General features: G+C 35.8%; 1 protein-coding gene across 1 annotated transcript in view; it reads left to right on the top strand.

The window, feature by feature from the left end:
* LOC134716542 (polycystin-1-like protein 2) overlaps window positions 1-14125 on the top strand; it is a 66594-nt gene that overhangs the window by 45543 nt on the left and 6926 nt on the right. The window contains exons 14-16 of the mRNA XM_063579552.1: window positions 2969-3459; window positions 4257-4655; window positions 13485-13771. Coding sequence (XP_063435622.1) covers window positions 2969-3459; window positions 4257-4655; window positions 13485-13771 — 1177 coding nt within the window. The remainder of the gene's footprint in view (window positions 1-2968; window positions 3460-4256; window positions 4656-13484; window positions 13772-14125) is intronic.

Raw genomic sequence — 14125 nt, forward strand, 5'->3', positions numbered from 1 at the left:
GACAATAAGCCAAGTTATGAGCAAATAGTCACTCCAAGACCACTTGTGTCTTCAACACAGTGGGGAAATCCCACACTCCTAAGGGGGATTGGGCTTCAGCTAGCCTCTCAACACAAATGTTTACTTATTCAATAACGGATGTCACACCAAACTCTGAAACATATAAATGAACTAAAATCAAATCAATATTTAAGACTTAAGGAGGCTCGCGGGTATAAAAAAATCAGGAAAAAAATAAACATTTGTTTTTTTCATTACAAATTTTATTTATTACACAATTAGCTATTACTTTATAATATGTCACGAAATTCATCAAGAAAAATCGATTTGGTTTTGCCCCAGATGACTTTTAAAATGTTCGTATCATTGAAAAAGCTCCAAATTATCTCCCTTTGGTGCAAAAATGTCATTTTTGGACGTTTAAATTCAAATATCTTTTTTAACTTATCGGTGACCTATATTTTTAGCTCACCTGGCCCAAAGGGCCAAGTGAGCTTTTCTCATCACTTTGCATCCGTCGTCGTCGTCCTGCGTTAACTTTTACAAAAATCTTCTCCTCTGAAACTACTGGGCCAAATTAAACCAAACTTGGCCACAATCATCATTAATGTATCTAGTTTAAAATTTGTGTTTTTTTACCCGGCCAACCAACCAAGATGGCCGCCATGGCTATAAATAGAACATAGGGGTAAAATGCAGTTTTTGGCTTATAACTCAAAAACCAAAGCATTTAGAGCAAATCTGACATGGGGTAAAATTGTTTATCAGGTGAAGATCTATCTGCCATGAAATTTTCAGATGAATCAGACAACCCATTGTTGGGTTGCTGCCCCTGAATTGGTAATTTTAAGGAAATTTTACTGTTTTTGGTCATTATCTTGAATATTATTATAGATGGAGATAAACTGTAAACAGCAATAATGTTCAGCAAAGTAAGATTTACAAATATGTCAACATGACCAAATTGGTCAGTTGACCCCTTTAGGAGTTATTGCCCTTTATAGTCAATTTTTAACCTTTTTTCGTAAATTTCCATATCTTTTACAAAAATCTTCTTCTCTGAAACTACTGGGCCAAATTAAACCAAAATTAGCAACAATCAACATTGATGTATCTAGTTTAAAATTTGTGTTTTTTTACCTGGCCAACCAACCAAGATGGCCGCCATGGCTAAAAATAGAACATAGGGGTAAAATGCAGTTTTTGGCTTATATCTCAAAAACCAAAGCATTTAGAGCAAATCTGACAAGGGGCAAAATTGTTTATCTGGTCAAAATCTATCTGCCCTGAAATTTTAAGATGAATGGGTCAACTGGTTGTAAGGTTGCTGCCCCTAAATTGGTAATTTTAAGGAAATTTTGCTGTTTTGGGTTATTATCTTGAATATTATTATAGATAGAGATAAACTGTAAACAGCAATAATATACAGCAATTTAAGACTAAAAAATAGGTCAAAATGACCAAAATGGTCAATTGACCCCCTATGAAGTTATCGTTTTTATAATCAATTTTTAACAATTTTCATAAAATTTGTGAATTTTTACTAACATTTTCCACTGAAACTACATGGACAAGTTCATTATAGATAGAGATGATTGTAAGCAGCAAGAATGTTTAGTAAAGTAAGATGTACAAACACATCAAAATCACCTAAACACAATTTTGTCATGAACTGTCTGCTTCCTTTGTTTAATTCACATATACCAAGGTGAGCGACACAGGCTCTTTAGAGCCTCTAGTTTATTATTGTTTTCGAACAAGCTGTTCATAAACTAAATAATTGTAAAATTTTAGCGATTTCTGTAATTCAGTTCTTTATTTATTTCGATTTTACCAATATTTCTCCTATTAGTTCAACAACAAAAAAAGGACATTAACAAAAATGTATGCTTCTTTCGGAGGCAAATTGTGAGCTTAAATGAACGGTGACCCCATATTTTTATTTTATTTTTTCATTAGGTATAAGATAAGGTTTAATCATAGAAAAACATAGGAAAATCCTATATTAGAAAAAAAAAGTTGATTTAGACCCGCGAGCCCCCTTAAGGTCAAGGAACAGTAAATGGGCTATGTCACAGATTTCTTTAAAATTTGGCATACAACTCTGGCTAGATGAACTTCAACTGAAAATTGAAAAAATAAGGCATTTATCTCAATAATCATTGAAATATTACTGATTGAAATCTTACAAAATGGGCTAACATTTGTATAGAAAGCACATAAAATCGGCGAAAACCCTTCTGAAATTTGTCTTAAAATCGCCAAATCTCTAATTCTACTCCATAGATTTTTCTTAAAAAACAATATATTGTTGACACATAAATTTCTGTTTTAATAATATAAAATAATCATAGGGTCACCGACTTCGTTTTTTGTCTAATATTCAATTTGTTACCTTGTTGGTAGTAAAAAAAACCTCAAAAATCAACGTTTTACGGACGGCAACGCTATGACGTTACGATTATTTCGACTTTTTGTTGGATTTTTTCACAAAGAACGAAACTTTGATTGATGTATACCGTAAAAACGAAGTCGGTGACCCTATCTTTATTTTGCATCATTATAACGGAAATCTATGTACCAACAACATATAGTTTTTTAAGAAAAATCTATGTAGTAGAATTAGAGATTTGGCGATTTTAAGACATATTTTAGAAGGGTTTTCACCGATTTTATGTGCTTTCTAAACAAATGTTAACCCTTTTTGTAAGAATTCAATCAGTAATATTTCAAATGATTATTGAGATAAATGCCTTATTTTTTCGATTTTCAGTTGAAGTTCATTGAGCCAGAGTCGTATGCCAAATTTTAAAGAAATCTGTGACATAGCCCATTTACTGTAACTTGACCTTAAACAAAGGTCAGAGACTCCAGAATTGGACAGGTGAATAAATGTGGTGGGGTAAACATTCATTTGAAATTCCAAATCTTACATGTCAGTGATTACAAATTGTTGTATATTTTTTAGCTGTGACAGAAACTACACATTTCACTTTGGAGATTCCCCTAAAGTTTGTAAATAATACTTATCGAGTTGATAAGATATCAATGTTAAAAATGAGCACAAATCTGACTAAAGGACATTCAATTATTATGTCTGTCAGAAGTCAACAGCTAGACTTCCAATTCATAATTCTACACCAACCTCACAGTGATCGGACAAAATTGAATTTTACAAGTGGGATTCTACTAGAAGATAGAAACAATTTTACATTTATAAGTGCATCTGCATCTTCTGACAGCCTTTACTACACCTATATATCTCCAGTATTACACAGTTCATCAGATGTATCATTCACTCAATATGATCTCGATAATAACTTTAATACGATTTGTGAGTCTGACATAGCATGTGAAGATAATACCAAACTTCTGGTTAATTTAACTGTGGAGAGTTACAGTGTAGCCTGCTTGTATTGGAATGAAGAAAAGGAAGCTTGGAAGAATGACGGCTGTCAGGTAGTATACTCTTTAAAAACAAAAAATTCTGATGACTTCACCAATGAAATTTATCAGTATAAAGCTTTATCTTTTATTTTTACTTTTTTTTTCATGTGTACTTATTTTCATGACAACTACATTTGGTATTAAGAATTATATAATCTTTGTAAGGTAAACATGACTGGCATACAGGGTTATTTGAAACCTGGACCTCATTTCAGGGATCATTTTTTTAAATTTTAGTAAGATTTTAATACTGAAAGCATAAGCAAACCGTCAACTATATTTGGTGTATGGAATGATTGTAAGATGTGAATATCTTTCTGACAGGGGTCATCTGACCTTGACCTCATTTTCATGATTCATTGGTCAATGCATCATCTCATAGAAATAGACTTGTCCAATGTGGACAGGTGGAAGACATCAAGTTAAAGTACTGAATATTAACAAATCTTTTTGAATTTTCTTGTTTCATAGATAATAAAATTACTTTTTTGACAAACGTGTTGAAACTTATTTTCATACAACGTTTTTGCATTATTTTTTTTTTATCAGTTTTCATGCTTGAAGATCATTATTGACCAAGTTTTCTGGATTTGATTAAGTGCTACGGGAATCTGTTTTTCTTGTTTGTGCAATGACTATTTAATTCACCTTTTTTTGCCAAGCACACCCACCATGGGGAAAATCCGTAAACCAACAAATTAAAAAACCCTGGCCTAAGGGTGACAGATTTAATTTGTTGCATTATACACTTGTGTTTCTAAGTAATATATAAAACTTGAGAGTGCTTCATAACACTTACATCTTTTCAGGTCTCAGAACAGACAACACCAGAAGTTATTCACTGTCAATGTACACATTTAACATCATTTTCTGGCAGTTTTTTGGTATTACCAAATATGGTAGATCCATTTGCAGATGCAGCACTTTTCCTGACTTTCTTTGACAACCCTATAGTAGTATGTACTGTGATAGTTGTATGGTTTATATTCTTGGCAGGAGTGTTTTGGGCCAGAAAAGCTGACAAAAGGGACGAGGCTCAGGTAATGGTATTCATAGTTGTATGGGTTATATTCTTAGCAGGAGTATTCTGGGCCAGAAAAGCTGACAAAAGGGACGAGGCTCAGGTAAGGATATTCATAGTTGTATGGTTTATATTCTTGGCAGGAGTATTCTGGGTCAGAAAAGCTGACAAAAGGGACGAGGCTCAGGTAAGGATATTCATAGTTGTATGGTTTATAGTCTTGGTAGGAGTATTCTAGGCCAGAAAAGCTGACAAAAGGAACGAGGCTCAGGTAAGGATATTCACTTTTAACCTTATTGGGTTTTTGTTCTCTCGATGTACAGAGGTTGTGAAATTAATTTGATTATCTCTAGCATTTATAATTTTCAATTGATTATAATAGTCCGGCGGCTACAAGCATATTTCAGACGAATTGTGCACATCCTGTTACAAGCATGAAATTTGGCATAGACCTACCTCAACTATTACTCTTTTATTTCAGATAGGGAGGCATTTGAAAAAAATGTCTCACTTCCGGTAAAATCCAAAATGGCGGACGTCATACTTAAATCAGCCCAATATCGAAGGCTAGCGTGTAAAAATGTGTTATTATCATGCTACTATCATAATATTTGGTACAGACCTTTGTTTTTTACTACTTTTGGATAAATTAAATAGATTAGATGTCTTCAGAAACCCCACTTCCGGTTTAAATCCAATATGGCTGACATTGTACATAAATAAGCTTATTTTTTAGGGAGGGTAATTGAAATGTGTTTTAACGTATTGCTACTAGCATTACATTGTGTATGAACCTTTCCTTGGTGTTTCTGATGGATACAATGCATAAGACATATGTCTTAAAAACCCTTTCTTCCGGTAATATCCAAAATGGCGGACATAGAAATATCAATTTTTTATTCAAAATGTAAAGAAAATGATTTTTTTTGTGCTGGTCATTAAACTTTTGGCTTAAAGTTATCCCCAAAACCACTTATTCTAGCATGTTGTAAATATTTAGATATAAAGTTGACACTTCCGGTTAAAAATATGACGAAAATTTCAAAGATCTATTTCTTCGATGAAGAGTTTTGGATAGATTGATTAAAACAAAATAAAATCACTATAGTACTAAAAATATTAAAATTATTACTATTTTGCCAAGAATACATGTTTATTCACAGTCACCATGACATGCACACATCGCAGTGCACGGGATACCCGATTTTACACATTGAAAATTACCGCGGTATCCTTTCTTACATCCACAATGTATAAGCTTTTGAAACAATGAGGAGGCCCAAAAAGAGTTTTTCAAAAGTTATCCTCTTTGTCCCCGCCTAGAGTGGGTAGCATAAGAGCCAAACCCAAGCTCGTCTCCCTAAACACCTACCTAAGTAAATTGCATGATTTACATGCTGGAAAAGACCAAGTTGAGGGAATAGCCTCAAAAAGCCGTCCCTGTTGCGCAAATAGTTATGTTCTTGCTTCGTTAACCATGTTATACCCATCTATTAAGTTTGTGCGATCTTACAGTGAAACCCCGGTGATTTAATCTGATTAATCATAATTCTGTTTGTTAAAGTCACATCTTCAAATGCAATCAATGTCTCCCACATAGTCTTTTTCCCCCTTTCAAGCAAAGAGAGAACCATATCACAACAAGACATGGATAACAATAAGTGTTTCATATCACTCAGATCACTCATCGCCTAGTGCATTTGAAAGGCCATTGATAGATATTAATCCAAAGTCTTTTGCCCTCCCAAACACAATCCATAGTTCGTCTACCCCTATGTCACGGAATAGCGAAACAGTAGTGACATCATCATCATTAACGACTGTTCGAATCATGACTCGTTTAAGTGCATGTTTCACTGCATCAGACACATGCACCATGATTTTAGTGTCTGCCTCTAAATGTGAACTTGGTGCTGAACTTGAATTACATTACGTGATGGATAAGATAGAATATCCTGACCATTTGTTGCTATAACTACCATACGCATCCAAGACTTCATCCACTCGTATTTCAGTTTCAAGGTATTTTATTTAGGTAAGGCCATAATACCCAATCAGCATACTCAGAAGGCCGCAATTCACAATCAGAGAGCTGATTTCCAAAATTTACAAAGACTGTGGTATTGTTTCTCACATCCATAAATTCTGCAAAAACACATATTTTCTTGCCTTGTTAACCTAATCTGTTTTTGTTTTTTTCGATCTTCCAACAAAACCACGTATCGTTTTCAATGACATTAAACATCAAATCCATATGGTGATGTTGGCTGGTCAATCATCATTCTAAATGCTATAGTCACATCTTCAAACTCCATTAATGTCACCAACGCAGTTCCTTTTCCGGCAAACGTGTTATCTTTTAATGCCTAGTGCATTTGAAAGGTCATTGATTGATATATATCTTATACTTTTCCCCTTCCAAATGCAAACCAAAGTTTGTCTGCCCCTATGTCACGGAATAGCGAAACAGCAATGACATCAGTATCGACTGTTTGAGTCATGACTCAGTTAAGTCTATGTTTCACTGTATCAGACACATCTATCTTGATTCTAGTGTCAGTCTCTTCGTGTAAACATGGTGCTAAACTTGAAATATCATCAAGTGGTGGATAACACTGAACATCCTGAGCATTTGTTGCTTCAACTACCTTGTACTCCAATTTTTTATTGAGCAAGCTCCTGTGAATGAAAACTTAATCGTCATCTCTCAGAAAACTTTCCCAACTTTGAGGCTGTTTTTAATCCTGGGTTCGTCTGTGTATTCTCTTTCCCCTAAATGTTGCCCTTGCTTCTTTTAGCAGCTTTCAAACTACCAGTAGTGTCTATGTTCACATCCGACACTACATCCACTGTTGTTACAGTTTCAAGGTGTTTCCTAACGAGTATGATGATTGGGTATAATGTCCTTACCTTTATAAAATACTTTGAGACTGTAGCAAGAGTGGATGAAGTCTGTGATGAGTATGGTAGTTGTAGCAACAAATGCTCAGGATATTCTATCTTATTCAACACGTGATGTATTTTAAGTGTAGCACCATGTTCACATAAAGAGACTGACACTTAAATCATGGTGCATGTGTCTGATTCAGTGAAACACGCACTTAAACGAGTCATGATCAACAGTCACGGATGATGCTGTCAATACTATTTCGCTATTCCGTGACATAGGGGCAGACGAACTATGGATTGTATTTGGGAAGGCAAAAATCTTTGGATTAATATCTATCAATGGCCTTTCAAATGCACTAGGCAATGAGTGATCACACACTTTTATTTCTGACCCATACCTTATGACGGGTTGTGATACTGTTCTCTCTATGCTTGAAAAGGACTGCGTGGGAGACATTGATGGTATTTGAAGATGTGATTTAACATAAAGAATGATGATTGATCAGCCTAAATCACCGGGGTTGGACTGTAAGATCGCACAAACTTATCAGATCTAACATGATTAACGAAGCAAAAAGTCAATTTTTGCTCAAAAGGGAAAACTCATTTTAAGTGAGGCTATATTCCCACGATTTGTTCTAGTCTTTTCAAGCATGTAAAACGTGTAATATACTAATGCAGGTGTTTAGTGAGACGAGCTTTGGATTGACTCTTATGCTACCTAGTCTTGTCACTAATGGATTTCGAAGGGACAAAGAGGGTCCCTTTTAATAAAAACTCTTTCTGAGACCTCATCATTTTTTAGAAGCTTGTACATTATGGATGTAAGAGAGGATGCCGCGGTCATTTTTAATGTGGAAAATCGGGTCTCCCGTGCACTGCCTTGTGTGCATGTGGTGGTGACAGTGAATAAGCATGTATTCTTGGCCAAATAGTTGTAATTTTAAAAATGTTTTAGTGATTTTGTTATGTTTAAATCAATCTATCCCAAACTCTACATCGAAGAAATAGATTGAGGACTCATCTTTGAAATATAACGTCATTTTTTTACCGGAAGTGTCAACTTTATATCGTAGCATTTACAACATGCTAGAATAAGTGGTTTTGGGGATAACTTAAAGCCAAAAGTTTAATGACCAGCACAAAATAAAATCATTTTCTTTACATTTTGAAAAAAGTTGAAAATTTTAATTAAAAACTGATATTTCTCTGTCCGCCATTTTGGATACTTCCGGAAGTAAGGGGTTTTAAGACATATGTCTTATACATTGTCTCCATCATAAGCACCAAAGAAAGGTTCATACACAATGTTATTATAGTAGCAATACGTTAAAACACATTTCAATTACCCTCCCTAAAAAATAAGCTTATTTAAGTACAATGTCAGCCATATTGGATTTTATCCGGAAATAGGGTTTCTGAAGACATCTCATCTATTTAATTTATCCAAAAGTAGTGAAACACAAAGGTCTGTACCAAAAATTATGATAGTAGCATGATAATAGGACATTTTTACACGCTAGCCTTCGATATTGGGCTGATTTAAGTATGACGTCCGCCATTTTGGATTTTACCGGAAGTGAGACATTTTTTTCAAATGCCTCCCTATCTGTAAAAAAAGAGTAAAAGTTGAGGAAGGTCTATGCCAAATTTCATGCTTGTAACAGAATGTGCACAATTTTTCACAAAGCCGCCGGACTATAAGCTGTTATAGTCTTTTCTTATAATTACGCATTGCAACTTGTATCAGACTCTAGGTTGTAATTATACTCTCCCCCTCCCCTAGTCGATTATAAATAAACTTTGGGGGTATATAGGATTCATAGTCCAGCTTCATGTTCAGTGCATAACATAATTTTGAATCATTGAACTTGGGTTAAACAAACTTTGTATGCAGATTCTTTAGGATGTTACGGGGAGGAGATTTTTTCTTATTAAGGTTAGCCAGACCTTGACTTTGACCCCTTTGAAAGTAAACTTATTTCACCTAGTTAAGTGTGGAACTTACTTTTTAGGGATGTAACAAATTTTCTTTCAGACTGCCAACCATAACTATTGTACATTCTTTTACAGGCTGGTATTATGATCCTACCAGATGCCAACCCTAACCATTGTACTATCTTCACTTACAGGCTGGTATTATGATCCTATCAGATGCCAACCCTAACCATTGTACATTCTTTTACAGGCTGGTATTATGATCCTACCAGATGCCAACCCTAACCATTGTACATTCTTTTACAGGCTGGTATTATGATCCTACCAGATGCCAACCCTAACCATTGTACTATCTTCACTTACAGGCTGGTATTATGATCCTATCAGATGCCAACCCTAACCATTGTACATTCTTTACTTACAGGCTGGTATCATCATCCTATCAGATGCCAACCCTGACCATTGTACATTCTTTACTTACAGGCTGGTATCATCATCCTATCAGATGCTAACCCTAACCATTGTACATTCTTTACTTACAGGCTGGTACCAACATCCTATCAGATGCCAACCCTAACCATTGTACATTCTTTACTTACAGGCTGGTATCATCATCCTATCAGATGCCAACCCTGACCATTGTACATTCTTTACTTACAGGCTGGTATCATCATCCTATCAGATGCCAACCCTAACCATTGTACATTCTTTACTTACAGGCTGGTATCATCATCCTATCAGATGCCAACCCTAACTATTGTACATTCTTTTACAGGCTGGTATTATGATCCTACCAGATGCCAACCCTGACCATTGTACATTCTTTACTTACAGGCTGGTATTATGATCCTACCAGATGCCAACCCTAACCATTGTACATTCTTTTACAGGCTGGTATTACTGTGAAAGTACTTTAATTCGTGGGTGTCAATTTTCGTGGTTTGAGCAATTTTTACATGTTCGTGGGTTTTTAAATTCGTGGATTTTAGTTTTGTAAAAAAATATATAATTGAAATATTAAAGCCTTTTGAAACGAAGGTTACAAAAAGTCTGGATTGAAGGTAATGCAAAGTAAACATTAACCGTGTAAATCGTAGTAATAACACTAATCGACCAATGATAAAGTGATCAACAGATTAAAGACCATGAAAGGTGTTAATTAGGCCATAAACATGTCACCTAAAGAAAACAGTAACATAAACAAATGCTATAAACATATCTTGAATTGTCCAATAATTCTTATCAAAATCAAGCCTAGCAAGAAATTATTATTTCCCATATGTACGAAAACAATGAAGACATAAAATGGACACTTTATCCCGCTAGCATATCAATACCGGAAATCTGACTTTCATCGTACAAAAATATTTTTATGAGAATTAAAAGATTAAAAGTTGTACAGTTTATGTTATTAAAGACTTAATGGGTATAATCCTGCATTCCATTGTAGTTCTGTGACTGCTACTAAAGTATTCTCAGATATGGTGTTATTCAATATATTCTCTAGACCGAGTCCATATCAGTAGTCAAACCTACCGATGGGGATCTTTCCATGTCTTTATTTGGACAATGATTGTTTTATTTCGTTGAACTCTTAAATTCGTGGATAAAGTCATCCACGAAAACCACGAAAATTGGTACCCCACGAATAAAAGTACTTTCACAGTATGATCCTACCAGATGCCAACCCTGACCATTGTACATTCTTTACTTACAGGCTGGTATCATCATCATATCAGATGCCAACCCTGACCATTGTACATTCTTTACTTACAGGCTGGTATCATCATCCTATCAGATGCCAACCCTAACCATTGTACATTCTTTACTTACAGGCTGGTATCATCATCCTATCAGATGCCAACCCTAACCATTGTACATTCTTTACTTACAGGCTGGTATCATCATCCTATCAGATGCTAACCCTAACCATTGTACATTCTTTACTTACAGGCTAGTATCATCATCCTATCAGATGCCAACCCTGACCATTGTACATTCTTTACTTACAGGCTGGTATCATCATCCTATCAGATGCCAACCCTGACCATTGTACATTCTTTACTTACAGGCTGGTACCAACATCCTATCAGATGCCAACCCTAACCATTGTACATTCTTTTCTTACAGGCTGGTATCATCATCCTATCAGATGCCAACCCTGACCATTGTACATTCTTTTCTTACAGGCTGGTATCATCATCCTATCAGATGCCAACCCTAACCATTGTACATTCTTTACTTACAGGCTGGTATCATCATCCTATCAGATGCTAACCCTAACCATTGTACATTCTTTACTTACAGGCTGGTATCATCATCCTATCAGATGCCAACCCTGACCATTGTACATTCTTTACTTACAGGCTGGTACCAACATCCTATCAGATGCCAACCCTAACCATTGTACATTCTTTACTTACAGGCTGGTATCATCATCCTATCAGATGCCAACCCTAACCATTGTACATTCTTTACTTACAGGCTGGTATCATCATCCTATCAGATGCTAACCCTAACCATTGTACATTCTTTACTTACAGGCTGGTATCATCATCCTATCAGATGCTAACCCTAACCATTGTACATTCTTTACTTACAGGCTGGTACCAACATCCTATCAGATGCCAACCCTAACCATTGTACATTCTTTACTTACAGGCTGGTATCATCATCCTATCAGATGCCAACCCTGACCATTGTACATTCTTTACTTACAGGCTGGTATCATCATCCTATCAGATGCCAACCCTAACCATTGTACATTCTTTACTTACAGGCTGGTATCATCATCCTATCAGATGCCAACCCTAACTATTGTACATTCTTTTACAGGCTGGTATTATGATCCTACCAGATGCCAACCCTGACCATTGTACATTCTTTACTTACAGGCTGGTATTATGATCCTACCAGATGCCAACCCTAACCATTGTACATTCTTTTACAGGCTGGTATTATGATCCTACCAGATGCCAACCCTGACCATTGTACATTCTTTACTTACAGGCTGGTATCATAATCATATCAGATGCCAACCCTGACCATTGTACATTCTTTACTTACAGGCTGGTATCATCATCCTATCAGATGCCAACCCTGACCATTGTACATTCTTTTCTTACAGGCTGGTATCATCATCCTATCAGATGCCAACCCTAACCATTGTACATTCTTTACTTACAGGCTGGTATCATCATCCTATCAGATGCTAACCCTAACCATTGTACATTCTTTACTTACAGGCTGGTATCATCATCCTATCAGATGCCAACCCTGACCATTGTACATTCTTTACTTACAGGCTGGTATCATCATCCTATCAGATGCCAACCCTGACCATTGTACATTCTTTACTTACAGGCTGGTATCATCATCCTATCAGATGCCAACCCTAACCATTGTACATTCTTTTCTTACAGGCTGGTATCATCATCCTATCAGATGCCAACCCTAACCATAGTACATTCTTTACTTACAGGCTGGTATCATCATCCTATCAGATGCCAACCCTAACTATTGTACATTCTTTACTTACAGACTGGTATCATCATCCTATCAGATGCCAACCCTAACTATTGTACATTCTTTACTTACAGGCTGGTATCATCATCCTATCAGATGCCAACCCTAACCATTGTACATTCTTTACTTACAGGCTGGTATCATCATCCTATCAGATGCCAACCCTAACTATTGTACATTCTTTACTTACAGACTGGTATCATCATCCTATCAGATGCCAACCCTAACCATTGTACATTCTTTACTTACAGGCTGGTATCATCATCCTATCAGATGCCAACCCTGACCATTGTACATTCTTTACTTACAGACTGGTATCAACATCCTATCAGATGCCAACCCTAACCATTGTACATTCTTTACTTACAGGCTGGTATCATCATCCTATCAGATGCCAACCCTGACCATTGTACATTCTTTACTTACCGGCTGGTATCATCATCCTATCAGATGCCAACCCTAACCATTGTACATTCTTTACTTACAGGCTGGTATCATCATCCTATCAGATGCCAACCCTAACCATTGTACATTCTTTACTTACAGGCTGGTATTATGATCCTACCAGATGCCAACCCTAACCATTGTACATTCTTCACTTACAGGCTGGTATCATTATCCTATCAGATGCCAACCCTAACCACTGTACATTCTTTACTTACAGGCTGGTATCATCATCCTATCAGATGCCAACCCTAACCATTCATACCAGTATTTAATGTGTGTAGTAACAGGATGGTGGGCAGGAGCAGAAACAACAGCCAAGGTTTCTTGTTGTGTCCATGGGAACAAAGGTCACAGTACTAAACATTGTTTGTCAAACTCTGTTGTTGGTAAAGGATGTTTCAAGGCAGGCTGGGAAGATTGGTTTATGTTTACTTCATCTCATCACCTTGGAGATTTAGATTCTATAACCATCTGGCATGACAACTCAGGAACTTCACCATCATGGTGTGTATTTGTTTTTTAACTGGATTTCCGAAGGAAAAATTGGTTTTGATGTGTGCAATGCAGGCCGCTGCCAAACAGTTTTTGTTCATTTTCATGATGTAATCTTTCAAATTAAAGTATGCTGTTTCATGTGACTGAATGAAGTTGAAGTTGATTTTCACGATTTTAGCTATTATAGTTTTGAAAAATATTGTTTATAAATTTCTAGTTCATTTTATTGACGTAATATTTCAAATTAAAGTATGCTGTTTCATGTGACTGAATGAAGTTAAGATTTTCACGATTTTAGCTATTACTTTTGTCATGAAAAATATTGTTTAAAACTTATCAAAAGACTTCTTTCTGTAGTTAAAA

This window comes from Mytilus trossulus, chromosome 4, assembly GCF_036588685.1.
Source record: "Mytilus trossulus isolate FHL-02 chromosome 4, PNRI_Mtr1.1.1.hap1, whole genome shotgun sequence".
Classification (NCBI taxonomy): domain Eukaryota; kingdom Metazoa; phylum Mollusca; class Bivalvia; order Mytilida; family Mytilidae; genus Mytilus; species Mytilus trossulus.